The sequence below is a fragment of the Propithecus coquereli genome, unplaced genomic scaffold, assembly GCF_000956105.1.
Source record: "Propithecus coquereli isolate 6110/MARCELLA unplaced genomic scaffold, Pcoq_1.0 Scaffold127, whole genome shotgun sequence".
NCBI lineage: Eukaryota > Metazoa > Chordata > Mammalia > Primates > Indriidae > Propithecus > Propithecus coquereli.
The window spans coordinates 4,731,453-4,753,709 of NW_012136858.1; the positions used below are offsets into that span (position 1 = coordinate 4,731,453).

Genomic DNA, 22,257 nt, shown 5'->3' on the forward strand with positions numbered 1-22,257 from the left:
TTTTACATATATATTGACTTCTCCTCCAAAGAAAACCACTAGCTCAATAATGATAGGGGCCCTGTCATATAAATAAACAATAATATATGAATGATTTTTGAATAAATACAAGACTTAGATTGAAGGTGACTGATTTAAGAGGATATATTGCACATTGAGTGACAACTCACAACCTAATATAAGTGTGGGGTTTTTTTGAGACAGGGCCTTACTCTGTCACCCTGGCTAGAGTGCAGTCGTGTCATTGTAGCTCACTGCAACCTCAAACTCCTGGCCTCAAACAATCCTCCTGCCTCAGCTTCCCGAGCGGTTGGCTAATGCTGGCTAATTTTTCTCTACTAGAGACGGAGTCTCGCTCTTGGAAAGGCTGTCCTCGAACTCTTGAGCTCAAGCAACCCTCCCACCTTGGCCTCTCAGAGTGCTAGGATTTTAGGTGTGAGTCACCATACCCATCCTGTCTTCTTTTGAAAAATCAGGAAATCTAGGCCACATCTAGTGAGACAACAAAATGGTTACTCTTATTTAGAAGAGAGACTGAGTTTTGGTCTTCATTCATTAATGTACTTCTTCATTCAACCAATAGTTTTCAAGCCTAGTATGGGCCGGGTATTAATCTAGGTGCTGAGAATAAAAGAGTGAACAAAATAGACAAAACTCCTGCCTTCGCGTAGCTTGCATCATATTAGGGAGACAGACAGTAAACAAGATATAAAAGTAAAATACCTATTAGTGATCGGTGCCAAAGAGAAAACAATGAAGCAGAGAAGGGCAGTATAAAATTCCATGTGTGTGGGAAGTGAAGTTGATATGTTAGATAAGGCCCTGACTGTGAGAAGGTGAATTTTGAGGAAAGATCTAAAGGAAGTTACAGAGCTTGGCAAAGAAGAGAATTCTAAGACAGAAGTGAAAGTGACCTGAGGTTGGAGCATGTCTGCCATATTTGAGGAACAGTGAAGAGGCAGCTGTGTATTTGCTCTCTTTTTCTTACAGCAGAGAAATATTTCTGTTCCTCTATCTGTATCAAAAATCATTAAAGACCAAGAGTTCTTCATGTTTCAAAAAGAATAGAGAGGCTGGGTGCGGTGGCTCACGCCTGTAATCCTAGCACTCTGGGAGGCCGAGGCGGGCGGATTGTTTGAGCTCAGGAGTTCGAAACCAGCCTGAGCAAGAGCGAGACCTGTCTCTACTAAAAATAGAAAGAAATTAATTGGACAACTAAAAATATATAGAAAAAATTAGCCGGGCATGGTGGTGCATGCCTGTAGTCCCAGCTACTCGGGAGGCTGAGGCAGGAGGATCGCTTGAGCCCAGGAGTTTGAGGTTGCTGTGAGCTAGGATGATGCCACGGCACTCTAGCCTGAGCAACACAGTGAGACTCTGTCTCAAAAAAAAAAAAAAAAAAAAAAAAAAAAAAAAAACAAAAAGAATAGAGAAAGCATATCTCTTTCAGAAATAATGCATATTACTGGATAAAGTGTATCTATGGAAAAGAATCATTCTAAATACAATTATGAAATAAAATGGTGACAGCTATGACTAGTGTACGGAAAATATGCCTAAGGAAAAATTAATTGAATGGGAAGTAGGATTACATTTCAACAGGCTTTATTTTCACATATGCAATAGTGTGATCCGGCTATAACATCTTAAGTAGGCAATTTTCTCATACATCAAAACCTTTTACAGGTTTAAGTTATAAAATAGTGTCCACAAAGTGCACTGGGAATTGTTGTCCTAGATAAGTGAAAGCGGATACATATTTGCAAATATGTATCTTAGTAAGATAGAGAACTTAGAAGAAAATGGTAATCATTTGTGATGTTTTCTGTTGCAACTGGTAAGAACACAGATATCAATAACAATGGAATCTTTCTTAAGCGGGTTCTAAAGTCAGCACATAAGGCAAAGATGTGGGAGGGTCAAAATTACTTCTGATTCCTGTTCTGTAGACTGAGGATAAAAGAAAAAAAGTTACTTCTGAAAAATCTCTTAGAAAGGTACAGCAGACCTTCTCTCATTAAGTCTACCATAGCCATATTTTTCCCATGTTGGAACCAGACCTCCATGTCCTCATTTGAGCATCAGATGAAGCAGTCTGCCATGTTGTATGAAAAAAACAACCACCCCAAACATTTTTTAAATGCTAAACTCTACTCAGCACAGGGATGTACCACACAGTGAGAAGTATGAAGGAACTAAGACCCCTGGGAGAAAAACATGTTCATATTCCTCATCTCACATTTATTCCAGGGCATAGTTCCTTATACTGTGTTAAGTGTTTCTTTTCTCTCCTCATCCAAGTAAATTCGGTGAATATACTCAGTTCTACTGCAACACCCAGTTACTTGTACATACAATTACTTCACAAAGCAAAAGAAACTACATTGTGCAAATAGCATGAAGTATGATTATTAGTCTGTAATAGATTTCATTTTTAGAATATCCTCCCTGTTTAAAAGCTATTTAAGAATACATCAAGTAATGGCTTTATGCAATCTCTATGTTATACCTTACAATAAAAATAGAGTTAAAGTATACTCTCCCAGTAGTGGTTAGATTACCCTTTGATTATGGCTACTTTTGTTGTGATAGGAGACCTAGATTTTTAAAATTACCAATCATCTCAAATAATGGGAAGAAAAAACATTTTGTTATGAAAAGCTTTTCTTTCATTTGCCCTATGCTTTCAAGTAATGACCCATAGATTGTTGACCAAGGAATTGATTTCTAAGTGAATCAGAATTTAGAAAAAATGTATTTATTGCTTTATGTAGGTTAAATTTGCTTAAATTTATTGGTATCTGAGGTATTTATTATTGTGTGATTGACCACTAAAAATAATGGGTATCTGTAAGACCTTACCGAAAGAAAGACACAGCCCAGTATTTAAAGTCCTTTGACTTCTTAGATGAGAAAAAAATTTGAAGAGAATGCCACAGATCATAAGCCTTTTAAGACAATGTTACAGAAGTAAGCAAGTATAAGAGGAATTAAGGCCTGAAAAATGCTTGATAGGATATAGTGTTTCAAAATCATTTCTAGACTATTTCAGGAGGCTCGGAAAACCATACTCCTACCCCCACCACAAAACCTTTTGAAACTGATTTGTAAGATCAGTTATCCATAGGTTTCTTAAGACACTATCCACCATATCATACTTGCTATATTCTAAATTTTATAGCTTGTTGGCTTCAGATTTCTCTTTTTCATTGTTTTTTTCCTAATTGGTAAAGTGAATAAAACCAGTATTGGAGATTCTCAATAAAAGGCAGGGATTTATCAGAATCACCTGTCGTGTTTCTGCCCTAGTCTTGTCTTACCCTTCAAACACACTCTAGCAATACTGTATAGGAAAAGTGTACATCAGAAGCAGAACTTTAGCAACTGTTAGATTGGTACTGTGCTCTCTGTTGATCTTCTCACTCTTCTGATGCTGGTGAGATGGATGATAATGAACCTTCCCTCACTGTGGCACAAACCAGGTGATTGGCACAGGCAGGCGTCTAATAAGGTGCTCTCTTGCACATTTGTATAATAATTTTGGGGGTGGCCAGTATATTGTGGGAATGCTAGAGATACTGGGAGACAAAATTACAGTATTAAATCTGGTGTGTGTAAAATATCGCCAGACTTAATACTAAATGAAAAATACCCAGGCTTTATCCTGGATTTTATGTGTATTTTAAATTTTCATGAATTAAGAAGGTTGATTTGTAATTCTGAATCTTCTCTCTTGTCATTTTTCCAGAAATTATATTAATGTATATCCATAAAGTAGATTTTATTATTATGCTCTTTTATTAGCTGACTTACATATTAAATAATGTGTTCTGTGATTTTTTTAGGAGGAAACACAATCATTACTAGAAAACCTGCATGTTTACCATACAAATTACTTCCTGGTTTTGAGATGTCTTCATAAGTTCACCTCTTCTCTTCCCAAGTACCCACTGGGTCGACAGGTAACCAAAGCCTCTTCATTCGGAATCTGTGAAGTAGAAGTATTAGTACTTTCTTGCTTTGATTTCTGTAACATTCAGGCATCAGAATTTGAAATGGATCCAGTTCTTAGGAGAGCACAATCTAAATCCATTCTAGCTGTACGCATATAATTGAAACAATGTTTTTAGGTCTGATGGCCACAGCTACAGCCACATGAATTCCATGGGTGTTGCTTCTCCTACAGTGTATTTGTGCTGAGGCATTTAAGCTTTCCTACTTTAATACTTCCTTGTCAGTTATACTAAGAGAGCTGGTTCTCTACTCTTAATTAACTGGAAAAGGCAATCTCAGAATGCTTAATGGTTAACCTTGCATTGCACCAACAGTTAAAAAAGCAGTACTTCTGCTCCTTGAAAAATTATGATCAGCTGGCCTTTGTATCGTACCGTAAACTTACGAACCATCTGTAGAGTAGATATTAATGGAAGAATTCTATATTCCTAAATCTTCACATCCTTAACTAAAAGTTTGGAGAACAAATACCAGTGTGTACAAATGACTTGTTTATGAGGTGATTTCTTCTATTGAGACTTCAATGAGCCTCTTTTCTCACTTAATCATTTTCTTATTGCAGAGTGACCAGTGATATCAGCCAGTCTCAGTATAGTCTTATTTTACTTTTATATAAATTGTGTTCTTGTAAGGCCTGATCATGTGATATGTGCCAAGTCTATTGTCATGTAAAGAAAACGGTTTTTAATAACATTAATTTTTTTATGTGTTGATCATATATGATTTTGCCAAACTAGTATTATATATACTTAGTGTATCACTTTTGGTTCCTCACGAATGTGCTGTTCACTTACAGATCAGAGAGTTGTACTGCATATGTTTAGAAAAGAACATATGGGATTCAGAGGAGTATGCATCCGCCCTGCAGCTATTGAGGTAATATTTTTTTCTGTTTTTGTCTGCTCTAAGCCTGCCAGTAAGTAGCACCTTCTTCTAGAACTCTGCCTGCCAAAGAATTTCATAAGTAGTCATGTTGTGTCTAAGAATATTTGTATATATCTTGAATTTATGCTTGTAGCTTATGCTGTTTTTAATGTAGCAACCATCCATTTCTTTGCGGGTTTTACCTTGTATTTGAACTTGTGATTTAAAGGAAAATCCATGATGGTGGTCAAATATTGACACTACACTAGGAGAGCTTAGCTGTGGATCATTCGAATCCAGCCAGCGTGACATCATGGCAGGGACGTCATAGAAAGTGAGCTCACCATGGCCCTAACCTGGTTGAGTGGAATGGAGGAACAGCATCATTGGTTGATATGCACCCAGTGGTCACTGCTGACCTTGAATAAGAGCAACAGGGAGTAGTCAGTGGCCGTGATGTCTTCCCCCACCTAAGGTGGCTCTATCCACATCAACATTGGATAATTCATAAATTATTTATCTAATATTATATAAATAAGATATCTTAATGTTATTAGGTATCAAAGATCACTTACTGTCCCTGACAAATATGCCTTTTAAAGTTATAATTTATATTTCTTGGCTTTACTTCTTATATATATGGTGACTTTTCAGTCTTCCATAATAATAATGACCATTTGGATGGTGAGAAAGGAAAATCAAGTGTGAGCTAAATTTCCTCACAAAGTTTTGTAATTTTCCTCAGTGGATATAAATACTTATATGAAAATATTATAAAGAGTCTAAACACTGAACATTTAGTAAGTCTTGGTTTTCCTCTGGACCCACAAGAAAGGAACAGATGGGCACAGTAGGAAGAAAATTCGCACTGAGAACACTTTAAGTCCAGAGACTTAATAATACAAATATTAGTGATCTAGCAGGTGCAGCTTAGATAGGAAAATAATTTCATGCTATCTGGAAAAATAACTCCCCATGGAAACTAGATTGCCACTGAAAAACTGTTTTATTTCATTTTTAAAATTCCAATAAGACATTTCTGTATACTTATAAACTTATTTCAGCTGGAATATTTCTGAGACTTCTTTTGCTTTCTATTCAAGTAAATTCACCTATTTTAAAGACCAACTTGATTCTTGCTGGATTTTCTCCTTTATCCTTCACAATCAGTGATTGTCTTCCTTCTCCAGTGAGTTGTTCCCAAATTCATAGATCCCTTTGTCAGGGAAGAACTTAATCTTTTCCTTCTGAATCTCCCTGGCACTGGTAATCTTGGGATTCAGTCAGGGATTAAGAATGCCAATTCCATCTATGACCATACCACCCTGAATGTGCCTATCTCATCTGATCTTGAAAGCTAAGCAGGGTCAGGCCTGATGAGTACTTGGATAGGAAGAATGCCAATTCTGAAGTAGGGTAAGGAAACATGAGCAACAATAGTAATGGTGACAGTAGTAACCACCATTTATTGAAGGCTTGTTGTATGCCAGGCATTATATTAAGCACTTTTAGTACATTTTCTAATCCAATACTAATAACACACCTTTATGGTAGATATTACTAGCCATACTTTTCCCTGAGGAAACTGAAGCACAGAGAGTGATTAAGTGACTTGCCCGAGATTACTTAGCCGGTGATGGAACCAGGATTCTACTCCAGGTCTGACTTCAAAGCTGTTGTACCTTCTACTATTCTTTGCCAAAATCTAAAATATGGATTTGGGAATCTGAGTAAAGCAGAGGCAAAAAGTAGAAAGTGAGATTTCAGCCATTTTGCTAAGCTGGGGTCAGAAACATAGGCAATCAAAAACATAGGAATGTAAAAACCACTAGGGATCAAATAGAACATCTACAGCAAGGACAGGCAAGAGTCTGGTCACTACAAAAGAAGAAGAGAATTTGGAACCTCCAACTGGAATTAGTTCTTTCTCCTTTGTACAGATTAAATGTGGACAAGAGGTCAAGCACACTTTTTAGTTAGGCATTCTCAATAGGCATTACCTGAATTCAGGAGACCAAACATTCTTCATTGCCTGTCTTCAAACTTCAAGTCATGAGGGAAAAGATTAAAATGATCACTGATGGATTCTTTGGAAAGAAAAACTGATAAAGCATTATTAGAAACATAGTCTAATAAAATTTCCAACTTAATTTTTTTTTTTTGTAAGAAGCAGCTTAAAGGATTTTTTTAAAAAATCCTTTTTACAGGTTGAGCATCCTTAATCTGAAAATCTGAAATTCAAAATGCTCCAAATCCAAGACCAGTGCTAACATGACACCACAGGTGGAAAATCCCACACCTGACCTCATGTAACAGGCCACTGCCAAAACATAGGTGCACAATACACAGTTTATTCAGCCTGCTGTTGTTTTTTTGGTGTTGTCGTTATTTTACAGCTGCTACAGGTATTCTGGTGGCACTACTATGCTGCTTACTTCCCTGAATGCGTTATTTTTTCACTATGTTAATGGTATGTCGTATTTTTTACTGTTAAGCACTTAAGTGTGAATAAGTATAAGAAAATGATTGCCTACCAGTAGCATATAAATTCAGAGTCAGGAATGGTGGTGATGCCAAACAACCACAGATTGTCTAGGTGGGTGGCTAGGATAGTGACACTTTTGTTTTCTGATGGTTTATTGTAAACGAACTTGGTTTCATGCACAGAATTACTAAAAATATTATATAAAATTACCTTCCAGCCGTGTGTATAAGGTATATATGAAACATAAATGAATTTTGTGTTTAGACTTGGGTCCCATCCTCTGGTCCCAAGCATTTCGGATAAGGATACTAAACCTACATGTGGAATCTGATGTGTTTAAATAACTATAGATCTACTTGATGAAATATTTGGTGATCATTTAAAAAGTATTTACAAGGACTTTGTAATAATATAGGTCAATGTTTATGTCATATGTTCATGAGTGAGAAAAGACCTACAGAATTTTATATCCTAGTTATTTTTAAAATGTATATGCAACAGACATTGATGTTAGGGGGAGCGTGCTAGTGTGCCTTTATAATATATGTCATAATTTGACATGAGTCAAATAATTTGACATGAGTGCCGTGTTTCTGCGTGTGTTCTATAGCCTTTCCTCACTCAATCAACTCTGGGAGCATGAAGACCACATCCTTACATGGGATATGAGTTGGTTAATTTTTCACTCAACTCTGTGTCATTATATAAGGATATATTTAAGTTAAAAAACCTTTTGGGAACAGGAAGTATTAATAGTAAAATGATGCTAACGCAGCAGTGAGCTAGGTTAGGAGTACAGCTGTTTTTCCTGGTCAGCTATGAAAGACCTTAAGAGGAAAAAATTTACCCTCCTTTTGGAGAGAATTTCTAAGCAGTCATCTAAGAATCAATACTAAACCAAGAATTTTTCAGACTTTAAAAATCCACAAAATCTTGTATAAACAATAAGGTTTTAAGAGTTAATGTAAATCATAGAGTCCTGAATTTGTAGGAACATGATATATCAGCTGGACCTGAAGAATACTACACTCTCATATTGATAGCAGTAGATTCTTGGATTGGATATAATGAAAAATGTGCGCCACATCTTAGGGGAATTGACTCTGTCCCCTACCTCCATCAATTGAGAATTACTCATCTAGAGTTATCCCAGTTTCTTTCAAATAAGGAAATCAAGGCAGGAAACATTGACTTTTCTGCAGTTGGCAGGGCCGGGATTTAAATCTGAAGCTTCAAAGTCCAGTGCATTTTTCATCCCTATTCCAATTATTTGAGAGGTGATAATAAAAGGAAATTTATGGGTTTGTGGCTAGTAGTCCATGTTCAGAGTGTATCCATAATTTTAAAATGAAACCAGCAGAGCAAGTAGATTCAAACATCATCCCCCCGCTCTCCCCGAAACCCCCGGATCCTGGCACTAGTCATATCGGCACAGAGTGCAGACATATAAATGAAAGGAGCCACAGTGTCTAGTCTGCTTATCCCAAGTGTAACCTTATGAGCTTGCTACAGAAACAGACGTAGAAATTGAAGTTGATTGATTGCTGAAGGAATTTACTTTAGGCTGAAAGGAATTATTCTAATTTCTGAGTAAGGCTTTTGACTTAAACAGTAATATATTAGCAGGTCTACTCAACTTTCATTGAGTTAAAAAGAAACATGACCCAAGTAATAATATTAACATTTGATCACTTCAGCTTAGTTGAAAGAGATTAGAAATTTGGAATCTAAATAATGTGTTATTTCCTGACTTTGCAGGTCAACTTTAGATACTTAAAGATCTACTTAGGAAAAATGACACAGCTCCACAATCTATGATATGCCTCCTAATATGGTAATAATCTAACTTAATGATTATCTAGATTTATCTATGCAGGAGTATATAGACTGCACCATTAAAATATAATTTCTTTTAGAACAGGGAATGCCAATTCTGAATTTACATCAGGTCCTCCACAATTACCTATAGGGTTGTAGTGAAATTAGGCAGACAGCTGAATCGCTGAAACTCCATTTAAAGCAAAATATGTTGATAGTTACTGGTTTTTGAGTAAAGGTTTTCAGGCTTTAGAGTGCATTAATAATTAGCTGAGGTGTATTAAGCATGTAGATTTCTGCTCTTTCCCCAGAGATTCTGATCAGACTGTCGTGAACCCTGGTGTGGTGGTTCAGCAGGAATCTGCATTTAACAAGCACTCCAGCACATTCAGACAGATGGTCCAGGAATCGTACTTTAAGAAACACTGTTCTAGAAAATAAAGGGTTGTAAGAGGGGGATAAACAAAAAATTAAGGAAAAAATGAAGCCATCAAAGGAAAATTCTTTATTTGTGGAGAAGCTGAATGGCTAGGTAGTTGATCTCAAATTGATTCCAAAAACCCAAGGTATTCCACTGCCAGTAGTGGGCAATGTTTTTTTATCTCAGTAAAGAGAAAAAGTGTGAATTTGTATTTAAGTTTTTCTTTATTAAGCATTTAGTGCCTGCTACCATTTTTCTGCTAGTGAAACGAATAGGTAGTTAAGAAATACTAATTTTAAAAACTCAGAGATAACCAATCAACTAAAGTTTGACAGCTTTTTATTTCTTTCTTTCTTGTGAACTCAGGGTTATAGAGTTATCCCTCGATATCTGGGGTGGATTGATTTCAGTACCTCCTGAGGATACCAAAATCCACAGATATCACAGTATTTCTTTGCATATAACCTATGCACATCCTCCCATATACTTTAAATCATCTCTATATTACTTCTAATACCTAATACAATGTAAACACTATGTAAATAGTTGTTATACTATATTGTTTAGGGAATAATGACAAGAAAAAAGGTCTGTACATGTTTAGTACAGACTTTCCCCCCCTATTATTTTTAATTCTCATTTGGTGTAATTCACCAATATCTAGAGATATGGAGAGTTTGACTGTACTTTTAAAAAGTGCATGAATAAAGTATGTGTATATTTTAGCTTACTAATGTTTCCAACCATGTGATAGAATTAAATTTATTCATTTTGACATACGATGTTCCACAGAAGAACATGGTGTCTCACAAAGGGCACTATGACTTCCAGAAGCTCCCCCAGATGAACCAGTTTGAAAACTATGCAACTTAGAAGAGAGGCCTGAGTTCATGAAATTCTTTACCATTGCATGGTCATTGCCTTGTCTAGCCATTCAAAAGATGTTTTTTTAATGCTTGATTCGTGGGGCCACTGATCCGATGACAAAGATGACCCTGGCCCTTACCTATACAGAATTTTGGTGAGTGAGAGATTCAAGTGGACAAGTGGACAAGTAGACAGGTAGCTACAATATAGAGCAGTAAGAGCTATGACAGGTGAGGACTAGAGTGCTAAGGAACCAGTAGACTGGACAGTTAACCTCTGTTTGTGAGATCGGACAGCTCCTCTGAGGAAGTGTCATCTAATATGAAATATCAAGGCTTAAGAGGAGTTACACATACTTTTGGTTTCTGTTTCATTGTTATGATCATACATAATTACTTTGTTGTGTTAGTCTTGGAAGAAAATGATCTCTATGAGTAGGTTGTTTTCACATGCTGTTTGTTTTTGTTTTCTTTTTGTCTTCATTGATATAATACATTTGCAGATTGGAGTTCTAAATATTTTTCAAAGCTGCTTTTTATAATGATGATGTCTGTTTCAAACTTGAGAACTCATTAGTCAGAAGGTCTTTGCATTAGCCATGGATTGGCCAGTTTCACCTTATAGCCTATTCTCATAATCAGACATTTATAAAATTAGCACTTAACCAAAAATTTCTGGCTTTTTGCATGATGAAGCAGAGCACTCCATTGCCCTGCAGGATGATTGCTTTTAATGATTGCTAAATGACTCTCTTTGTGTCTTACTCAAGAAAACTTTTTTTAATGACAGCTATAAAGAGCTTTTAACACATTAAGTATCACAGGCCTTTTGAACCATTTATCTGATAGTGATATAATCATTTCTTAATCAAGTTGGTTAAAGATAAATAGCTCTTTTGTAGCATTGATGTGTGATCTATCTTAGACATTTTTTTCCTTTCTGTTTAATCTCACATAGTAGCTTTCACACTTTTTAATTCTGATATTCTCTTTTCAATTTTATTCTATGTCTTTTAAAACAAAATGTTAGTTGGATTGCACCAAAAGTGGAAAGCATTGTCTCGCTGTCTCCAATTTTCTCCCATTCTCTCTTAAACTGATAACAATTAGGTGTTTGCACTTCATCAAAACTAGTTTTATCAAAGTCACAAGTGACCTCCATGTTCCAAAATCTAATGGTCAATTCTCCATCTTCATTTGCATTTGACAGAGTTCATTACTCTTTTCTTGATGATTTCCAGGACTCAAACTCTCTTGGTTTCCTCCTACAGTGCACATTCCTTCTTAGTCTCCGTTAGTACTTTCTCTTCTCCCTCGTGTCCTAACATTACAGTATCCTAGGGCTTAGTAATAAACCCACCCACACCTCTCTCCTGAGTGCCAGATTGTTATGTCCATGTACTTAATACCTCCACTTGGCTGTCCAGTATACATCTCAAAGTTAACATATCCAAAATTGAACTCCTGATCTTCCCCCTGAAACCTGTAATTTTCCTGCAGTCTCTCTGCCCTTCCAGTTGTTCAAGCCAAAAGCCTGGCTCTGCCTTTAAATTTTCAAGAATCAGATCTTACTGGTACCACCAGGGTCTAAGTCATCTTCCTCTTACCTGAGTTATGGCAATAGCCTCCTATCTGGTTTCTCTGCTTCCACATGTGTTCCTGTACAGGTTTTTCTCAAAACAGCAGTCAGAATAGTCCTTTTAAAATATGTCAGATAATGTCATTGTTTTGCTCAAAACCCTCCATTAAATCCCATTTGACTGAGTAAAAGCCATAGTCTATATGATGACACTGCATGACATTCACCCCACACCATTGCCTCTCTCTGACTTTGTCTCCTGCTGCACATTCTCTTTCTGCATTTCAATCATCTTGGCCTCCTTGTTCTTTCTTGAACATGCCAGACATACCCACCACAGAGCTTTTGCAACTACCTGTTGTTCTCTCTGCCAGGAAAAGCTCTCCTCCTAGGTATTTGTATGGTTTTCTTCCTTCGTTACATATTTGATCAAATAGCATTTTTTCAATGAAGTCCTAACCATTTACAAATTGAAACCTACCCCCCTCACCCTGTGGCTCTCCCCTTACTCTGCTCAATATTTTTCCATAATATTTATCAATTTTTAACACATACATGATATGGATAGCTAGACAATGTTTATTGTCTGTGCCTCTTCCACCACCCCCACCTCTGCGGGAATGTAAATTCCATGAGGACAATGATTTTTGATTCACCAGGTATACCTCATGCCCAGAACAGTGCCTAGTACGCAGTAGGCATTCAGTAAATATCTCTTGAATGACTGAATGGTTTCATGACTGACGAAGGGGCTGAAACCCAGTTTGAAAACTCATTTTGAAAAGTGCTGGTCTAGTAGCTAGATGCAATATTTAATTTTTTGAGGTGCTATATATAACAAATGTTTTTGGAATGAGTTAAAATTTTTATTTTTTTTAGTAGTTTTCAAGTGATCTTGTTCAGTTAGGTTTGGTTTATCCAAAATGCTTGCTGTAGTCACTCTACTAGTAATCTAAATGAAAAAATAACAGTACTTTTTTGATATTACCCCTGTGTTACATAACTCTGAAAACCAGTCCTCCACTATTAGCAATTTGTACTTCAGATTTCAGATTTTTTTTTCGCACAAATATATATTAAATCTTACCATACAGTAAAATATACTATAATTATCCACAACTTGCATTTTTTTGTTTTTTGTGTTTGTTTTGTTTTAGTTTTGTTGTGGTGGTCGTTTTGTTTTGCGCCATGGATGCTGTGTTTTGAGATACAGTATAGCATGGTCAGTAAGAACACGGATGCCAAGCTAGACTGTCTAGGTTCAAATCCCAGCTTTGCCAATTACCAGCTGGGGGCTCTTGGCAAGTTATTTAAGTTCTCTGTGCCTCTGTTTTCTCATCTCTAACATGGGAATAATAATGGTACCTACATCATAAAGTGTTATATCAAATGACACTTGATATATATATATATATATGTACATATAAATGTTACATCTTGCCCTGCCTCATTGTTTATCATCATTATATAACATCCCATGTTTTGAAAGTGTAACATTTTATTTAATCGGTCCCTTATTTGATATACATGTAGGTTGCTTCTAACTCTTCTCTTTTACAAAAGATAATCGTGAGCATCAGTATGTGTTTGCAAATTTGTATAATTATTTCCACAAAATAAACACATAAATGTAAACTTTCTGAGTCTAAAATATAAACACTGTTATACAGTGTACACTCACACCAACAATGTATGAGTGTGTGTTTCCCATACGCTTGCCAATGATGGATATTATCAGGCTTAAATGTCTTTCCTTGTTTTATTTTAGTATTTTATGATCGATGAGCTAGTTCTTTCCTCTGCTCCCATACCATGCTCACATTTTTATTCTATCCGAAATGTATTTTTGTGTAAAATGTGAGGTGGTGATCTGATTTTTTTGTGTGTGAAAGAGCTAAATTCTATTATGTAAGATCTTTTATCCACTGATTTGAAATGCTTACCTCTGTCACATAACAAACTCCTATGTATGTCTTGAGTTCTCTCTGGACTCTTATTCTCTTCTATTGATCTGTCCCCATCTAAGTACCATCTGATTTTAATCACTGTAGCTTATACCTTTTGACATAGTAACACAAGTGTACACACATTGTTCCTTTTTTCAGAATAATTATTATTATAGATACATTTTAGAATAACTCTATTGGTTTTTAAAATATACCCACTGGGATTTTGTTTCAAATAGTACTAAACGTATAGATAAATTTGGAATGAATTTTATCTTTACAATGTTATTAAAACTTAAAATGTCTGTTCATTTATTCAGGGCTTTCATTTTTTTATGTTAGGCTTAAACATGTTATAAAATGTATTGCCCATGTATTCTGTAGTTTTTGTTACCATTTTGAATATGCTTTTTTCTTATTACATAGTTTAATATAAGGTATTGATTACATGTATATGGATGTTTATCACATCATGCATGCATATTTAAGTTATATTCACTCACTCTTCTACATTCTAATTAATTTACAGTTCTTAGGTTTTCTAACTTTACAGTCACATCATATGCAAATAATAAATTTCATCCTCCTTTCTAGTGTTTATACCATTTGCTTCTTTTTCTTAACTAATAAGTTAACTAATATAGCAACAAGACTCCAGGATGATGTTGAGTAATGGGTGATAATAACAGGCATCACTGATTCTGTGTGTGTATAATTTTATTGGAAAAAATTTTAGTTAATGACTTTATTGGTTTGGTTAAATTATTATTTCTAATCAGACTTATCTCAAGTCTTATTGTTTTACATTAAACCAGAGAGCTATTGGAAAAGTGCAAGATCTTTTTCTACTCTGGAAACAATAAAAACATAATCTTTGGCTAAAAATAAGAGGAGTAATAATATCTGAATCTCTAGAAGTTTTTATCTGAGTGAAAGATCCACTTCCTCCAATCAAATGCCACATTAAAAGTTATGTCTAATAAAGTTTGATTTCAAAATTATATGAAATAATGCCTTTTTTGGCATTCTGAAGATGAATAATAGGCTAGGCTAGGCTTGGCTTTCTTTGATATTCAATTATTTGGAGCTCAAAATGGATAAGAGATGTGGCTGCTTATAGCCTGGGAAGCAAATCCTCAGTGTGCTGCTAATGTGGGTTACATCTCCCACCAGTATTACCTCATTCAGCCTCTTCCCTCCAAGCAGGTCAGTGCTGGTGATTCCTTAGACAGTGGAAATACTGATCTTGTCTACTTAAGTAGGCCTCAAGGTTAGGTATAACAGATTGTGACTGAGTTAACTCTCTTCTCTTAACAGTTTAACTCCATCTAGGCAATAGAAGGTCAGAAATTTTAAATCTCAAACATAATCCTAGAATGAAAGGTCTCAGCTTATTTTTCTTTGACCTGTTAGCTGCCTTTCATTCACAGATAAAGATTACACTCTAGATAATTATTGAGAAAGAAGAAAGATTTTATACTTTTTCTTAAAACTGCAGAAAAATTTACTTTCTATCCTTACTCAGTTTCTATATTTAGTGGTTGTATACTTTTTTTTGGTTTAAATTTAAATTTTGCACAAAATAACCAGTTTAATTTCTCAATAGTCATAGTCTACTTATGCTTGAATCTCTTTTTCCTAACTTAGTAATACCAGTATTTCTGCCAAATTTTTTATTATGAAAAATGTCAAACATAAGTTAGTTGTCTTGCAGAATGGCCCACATTCTGGATTTGTCTGATTGTTTCTTCATGGTTAACATTAGAACTTTTAATCATTGTAGTTTTAATGATTTAGATCTATTTGCTGACAATAATTTGTACCTGTGTAATGTTACCATTTGATAATTACTAACACTGATACAATTCCTTTTGATGCTGTTACTGACTGCAATCTTAGTGGAGAGATCCTATAAGCTCTGAGAACAGGATCCTAATTTTAGAATATCTTTGTTCTCTCTCCATTTCTAACAACGATTTTCTCTATGGCCTTGAATGAGTTACTCAACCACTCTGACTGTACTATAAATAACAAGCAGAATTGCCTATCTTGTTTAAAGTTCAGTGGATTTACTGACTAATGTTTATAAAGCCCATAGGACATATAAAGCATAGTTTCTGTGGTAATAATTAGAGAAATGACTGTAATACTTACATTTTGGGTCCTTTCAAACAAAGTTGCATTTAACATAAATGTCATATCCTTTGTAGACACTTCTTGTCTCATGTATGTTTAGATCAAAAGAAAGGGAAACTAGCATTAAATGTCCATTATGTGGTAAGCATTGTGCTAGATTTTTCAAATCTTCTCATTTAATTTTTAAAACTCCATATGACCTGTGAAATATGTGAGTTATTATTTTTATTTTGTAGACAGGAAACCAAGAATCAGAGATGTATAGTAAACGTGTTCTGTTTTACAAACATAGTAAATGTCAGAAGCAGGCTATAAACCAAGATTTCTGTAAATTTTCTAAGCTAAGGGTTCTATCATTAGAACCCTTCAAGAAAACTGAATATCACATACATTGAGGAAAATCTCAAAAAAACACTGGCAGCTATTAGTGAAGAATTTATATCATTTTCTGAGCAAAAACATTTAATATGTAGAAAATGTTTTTAAATATGTTAATATTACAGTTAGATTACATATCTTGTCACTGATTATGTTCTAGAATGTTGGCAAAAGATGAACTGATGACCACACTACAGAATTGCTTCAACATCTTTAAGTCTTCTTCTGAAAAGCACGTTGGCAGCACAGCAAAGAGAATAGAAGAGTTCCTGGCCCAGTTTCGGAGCCTCGATGGTGAGAGTATAATATCCTGCTAATTCTACTGGCCATGACAGTCGTTTAACTAAAATTACGTGGAAAACCCCACCTTCTGATGTTCTCAGTTATGAGAAATAAAGTAGTTCATGATCAGTCAGTATACTAAGCCTCAGAATATCACATCTTAACAAGGCTAAATGTTTCTCTTCTAGATTTGGTTTAAACAATGAAGAGCATCAAACGGGCAGGAAAAAAAATTCTTTCTCCAGATGGACAGTTTGGAGGATTTGTCTAAAAGCAGACAAGAAAAGAAAATCAAAAAGATTGGAGAAAGTAGCAGGGCATCATAATTAAGGACTCCTTTTAGAGGTTTTTTTTTCTTAAGCATTTCATCAAGTTCTTTATAGATTTCAAAAACACGGCATAAATCATTTGTAAGCCTGAAAAATTAATAGTTATGAACTGCTTTCACAGCAATGAGGCTCATTGGTATGCTGATTACCAAAATATGCATGAGGCTTGTTTTAATTGGATTTACAAAAGCTTGAATCTTTCAGTTCTAAATTAACTGAGGCAGCCTGGTACTCCTCAGTGTTGGAGGCTTATAGTTTCTTTGATTTTGCATGACTTCCACATGATCATTTATATTTACTGAATGCTTGGGGTGCCTGATTGTATTTAGGTAGCCATGTTCTGTTCCCTAAGGCACCAGGACTTCTTTGTTCTAATGGAGTACCAGAGGTTGATATTATTAACTTTTCATGGGCTCTTGCTCTGTTTCTAGCACCAAAGTATGGTATTCTTTTGGTAGAACAATGACAGCAAAAAATTGGTGTGTACTTTTTACTTTTTTCCAATTCAGGGAAATTTTTAATGGAGTCTGGGGGAAAGAGGCACCTTCATATATAAGCACACAGAATAGGACATGGCCTGGTGAGAATATCGTTTGCAATGTTTATTTTAATCCTTTCTATGTTTGGCAAATGTTCCTTTGTCTTAAAAATCCTTTGAATTTAGGAAACTGATTTTGCAGAAATCCCCCCATATCTCTCCATAGCTATAATGCAGGGCACCCGATGAGTGCTCAGTCATGGAAGACAAAAGAGAAAGTTTGCCTGAATGGAGTAGCATGAGCAGCCAGAATGAGGAATTTCTCCACAGGCACTAAGGGGTTTCCCTCCAGGTGATGTGTGGGCATTGCTCTTTTGCCACTACAGAATGAGCCAAAACTCTTTCAAAACATAAAAACCTTAAAGTACTGGAAGTTGGTATTTTTGAGATAATTGAGTGCAGCTACAACCAGGAACTGAAGTCCAGGAAGAGAAAATAACTTGATGGAGATTGCACAGCTAGCTAGTGGCAGGACCCAGACTAAACTCTTAGCCACCAGCTCATTGTTTTTTTCTCACTGATTCAAAATTTAAATGTCCCCTAATTGTGGTCGCTGGACCAGTGAGGGGCCACTTTTAACTACATAAATAGGGTAAAAGGCTTAGAAGAACATAAGATAAATAAGGTAAATTCCAGTGTTTTACAAAATTGACTCATGGCGATTTCTGTAAAAAGAAACTGCAGATATAATAATTTTAATTAGAATTCATATAACATCTAGTGAACAAATTCTGTGATATGCTAGCAGTAAATAAAGGAATGCAGCTTTTTGAAATGGGAAGGTTGGCGATTAAGATGATTTAACAGCCTAAAGAATAAAGAATTTTACAAATTAAAGTAAAACTGCTGTGTTAAAGAAATGTCTGCATTTCTTGATTTCCACAAATGACTCATTATTAATAATATAGTGAAATTAAAACTCCCCACATTGGATAAATAGAAATATTTGACTATATCCCATCCCTGATCCCTTAGCAGTTGCTACATATTATAGTTTGGGCTTAAAATTACAGCTGAAAAGCATTAAGTAGGGCCCAGTGTCACATCAGATTTGTTTCCAAGGCCCTGCTACACGTTAATGAAATGGCACAAAGAATTTAGTAGATATTTTAATCTTAAGTTGTGTCTTTCTTGAACCAGGAATTATCAATAGCTAAAAAGAAATTTAATCTTTCAGGGGGGAGGGGGAGACAAGGGCAACATACGTAACCTAAACATCTGTACCCCCATAATATGCTGAAATAAAAAAAAAAAAAGAAATTTAATCTTTCAGGGGGGAGGGGGAGACAAGGGCAACATACGTAACCTAAACATCTGTACCCCCATAATATGCTGAAATAAAAAAAAAAAAAGAAATTTAATCTTTCAGAACGACCCATATTCTCCAGCTGCATCCTCCTGTCGTAGATTTAGGTCAGACAAACCGTGTGAGTATAAAGTTCCTAAAACCCACTCTGCATTTGGAGGAGCGTATGAGTATGTGCTTCATGTTCTCTAGAAGCACAGCTATACATTTTACCAGTTATGGTTTTCTATTTCCTTTGCTAAAAAACTGTGATATACTTTATATTTTAGTCAATTATTTCAAAATTTTCCACACTACCCTTTCATACTCAAATAATGTCGTGTCAAAAATAGTTAATTGAAAGATCAAGACCAGGTTTGCTAGGGTATAGATAATGTTGTTTACAATCTTGGCATAATCAAAGGAAAATAATCTAAGTTTGTATGATTTTTTTAAAAAGCTATTTAAAACAGCACACATATTTGAGGCTTTTGATGGTTCGTGGGGGTTTTATTTGACTGTATTTTGTTTTCATTGTGGTAACACTTTTAAAATTCAGTAGCTGGTTTTTTAAAGTCCTCACTACAGCATAAGCTATATAAATTTATTGACTTTCAGAATCTGGAAGAAATCATTTATCCGATGGAACCTTGATCCCTTGCCACATTTAAAAAAAAAAAATAGGTGAAACTTTATTTCTTTTAGATTAATAGAAATGTTGGTTTTCTTGACTTAGATTTACCCTAATTGCTGTATATTGGTTTTATTTTAAAAGCAGATGCTAAAGAGGAAGAAGATGCTTCTGGATCACAGCCAAAGGGGCTTCAAAAGACAGACCTCTATCATCTTCAGAAGGTCAGGTCACTTTCTTTTCCTTCCAGCTACATCCTGTGACACTCCCTTTTTTCAGTTTGTGCTCTAGATTAGCTCTGCCTGGATGTTTTTATTTTCATTCTTAAATCACAACCAGGAACAAAGCAGACTTTGTAACTCACTTATAAATTGAATATCCTGTTTATCTCACTGCCATCTTCACTCTGAATATATGCAATCTGGAATCTACTAGCCAACATAGGTGGAAACGCTTCCTGTAGGCTCAGAGAGAGAAATATAATTTACTAGCAGTAAGGGAAAATGGGAACATGGTTGCAAAAAAAAAATCTGATTATTTATCTGATGTATTTATTTTTGTTTGATCAAACTGAGAGATTCAGAAGAGCCTAACTCATTAGTTTGAGTTGCTTTTCTTGATTTTTTAAATGAATATTCATAGTATAGAGCAGAACTTGAGCCACATTATATCCATTTTATTCTTTTTCAGATAGTTCTAACTGTAGTATCTTGATTGTCAAAGTGAAGAACTGTCTTTATACTGTGGTACCAAGTTGTGATAAATGTAGAGTAAAATTTCAATCACAAAACAAAACACATGGACTCTATCATGTTAGTATGGCGAAAAGGCAAGGTTCTTTTTCCTTCTTCTAAGTCCTTTTCTTAAATGAGCTAATGAATGTGAATAGTGAGCACTCTACCATATAACTTAGTAAGGAAGTAAACTGCCCTTTTCCTCTTTCCCTGAAAATTTACTTGATATGTATTATAAAGCAAAACATCTAGGAGGAGAGATTCTTGCCAGACCTTAAAAAAATAAGCCAGGCATGGCTCATGCTTATAATCCTAGCACTTTGGGAGGCTGAGGTGAGAGGATCTCTTGAAGCTAGGAGTTCGAAACCAGCCTGGGCAACATTTTTTATAGAGACCCCATCTCTACAAAAAATTAAAAAAAAAAAAAATAGCTGGGCATGGTGGCACATGTCTGTAATCCCAGCTACTTGAGAAGCTGAGGCAGGAGGATCGCTTGAGCTCCTCTACCTGAGCAAAAGAGCTCCTTCTGAAGGGGTTTCTGTCTCAGAACCACCAGAAAAGGTATATTCTTTTATCCACAGTCTTTATTGGAAATGAAGGAGTTACGAAGAACAAGTAAGAAGCAAACCAAGTTTGAAGTACTCAGAGAAAAGGTTGTGAACTTCATTGACTATCTAGTGAGGTGAGTCTAAAAAATCATGCTATATTCCAAATAATTCTGGTGTAATAATAGCTGTTCATAGCCAATCCAGGACATTTTCTTCTAATTTAGGCTTTATGCTTTTCAGGTCTCTCCAGCCTAGAATTGAAATTTGTATTCCTTTTCTATCCTTATTAAGAAATCTAATCAAGTGACTTAGTTTATTCTTTTACTGTCAGTTCAAGAACACAGGCTTAAATCTGAACTAGTTCATTAGGCCAGGTGGTGAGAAACAAGGAGATAGAAAGTGTATGTTTTTCCTCTTTCTAATAACAAAGTATTTGCATTGCACTCTTTCCTAGGAGTAAATGTTAGAAAACAGAGCAGACTAGCCATGCTGCTCTATTTTTTCCTGAATAAAGAACTTCTAATGCTAAAGAATACCAGTGCAACTTGTTATCAGGACTAAATTCATGTTGAGACATGTGCTAAGTAAATGTAGAAGTCTACCAGTCCAACCTGTATTTTAAGATGATTCCTTTTTGGGAAACCCGATTATTCTGATTCATGGATTTCCCAAAAGCCAGCTTTATGTAGCTGTGTAAAATCACCTACCTAACGTACTTTTCAGGAAGTTAGGACATGCTACAGAAAAAAATGAGAAGTGTACAAAAGAAAATGACTTAATAATTAAAAAGTAGAAAAAAACTGTTATTGTTTATCTTCTAAATGGCAATTCAAACCCAACAGCAGGCTATGCACTGAATAGAATAAAGTACTGAAAAAATAGCAGCTTGGTTATTGAAGCCAAAGAGTGATTTTCCGATAAATTACATATCCTTCCTGAAAGTGAAAAGTTCCATTTTCCAGAACAATGTGGGGGCAGAGTCACTGTTCCTAGTCATTGGGGAGAAATTACTAATGCTGTGAAAGAGGCCCAAAATAATCAACCAAGTGTGGCAAAAAGAATGTTAAAGAGAAAGAAATGTGTCATAACAAAGTGATGTGCTGCAATGTTGAACTGACCTACTAGTCAAAAGTTACATTTTAGAGCTCACATTGTTAACCTTGCCCTATCAAGCTTTCCTGTTCTTATAGGTTCTAGCCCCAAGCTACTGACTTTTCCCCTTCAGTGAACATTGTCTTAATTTTGCAATGTGATTTGGCATCATTTATAGGCCAAACATCAGGTTCCTGAGTTCCTACAAATCCCCAGATGAAAGGCTCTGAAACCACACCAGTCATTCCCCTTTCATGATCTTTGACCTAATATGTCTGACTTTTTACCTTTCTTTTTTTTTTTTTTTTTTT

General features: G+C 35.4%; 1 protein-coding gene across 2 annotated transcripts in view; it reads left to right on the forward strand.

Annotated features, from left to right (window-relative positions):
• The window catches only part of ORC3 (origin recognition complex, subunit 3), a 65,564-nt gene that overhangs the window by 33,641 nt on the left and 9,666 nt on the right, over positions 1-22,257 (forward strand). The window contains exons 12-16 of one of the 2 annotated variants that reach the window (XM_012638226.1): positions 3,846-3,962; positions 4,811-4,890; positions 16,668-16,801; positions 19,717-19,796; positions 20,888-20,988. In XM_012638226.1, the coding sequence (XP_012493680.1) occupies positions 3,846-3,962; positions 4,811-4,890; positions 16,668-16,801; positions 19,717-19,796; positions 20,888-20,988 (512 nt within the window). The remainder of the gene's footprint in view (positions 1-3,845; positions 3,963-4,810; positions 4,891-16,667; positions 16,802-19,716; positions 19,797-20,887; positions 20,989-22,257) is intronic. The other variant, XM_012638227.1, reaches the window with a different exon arrangement.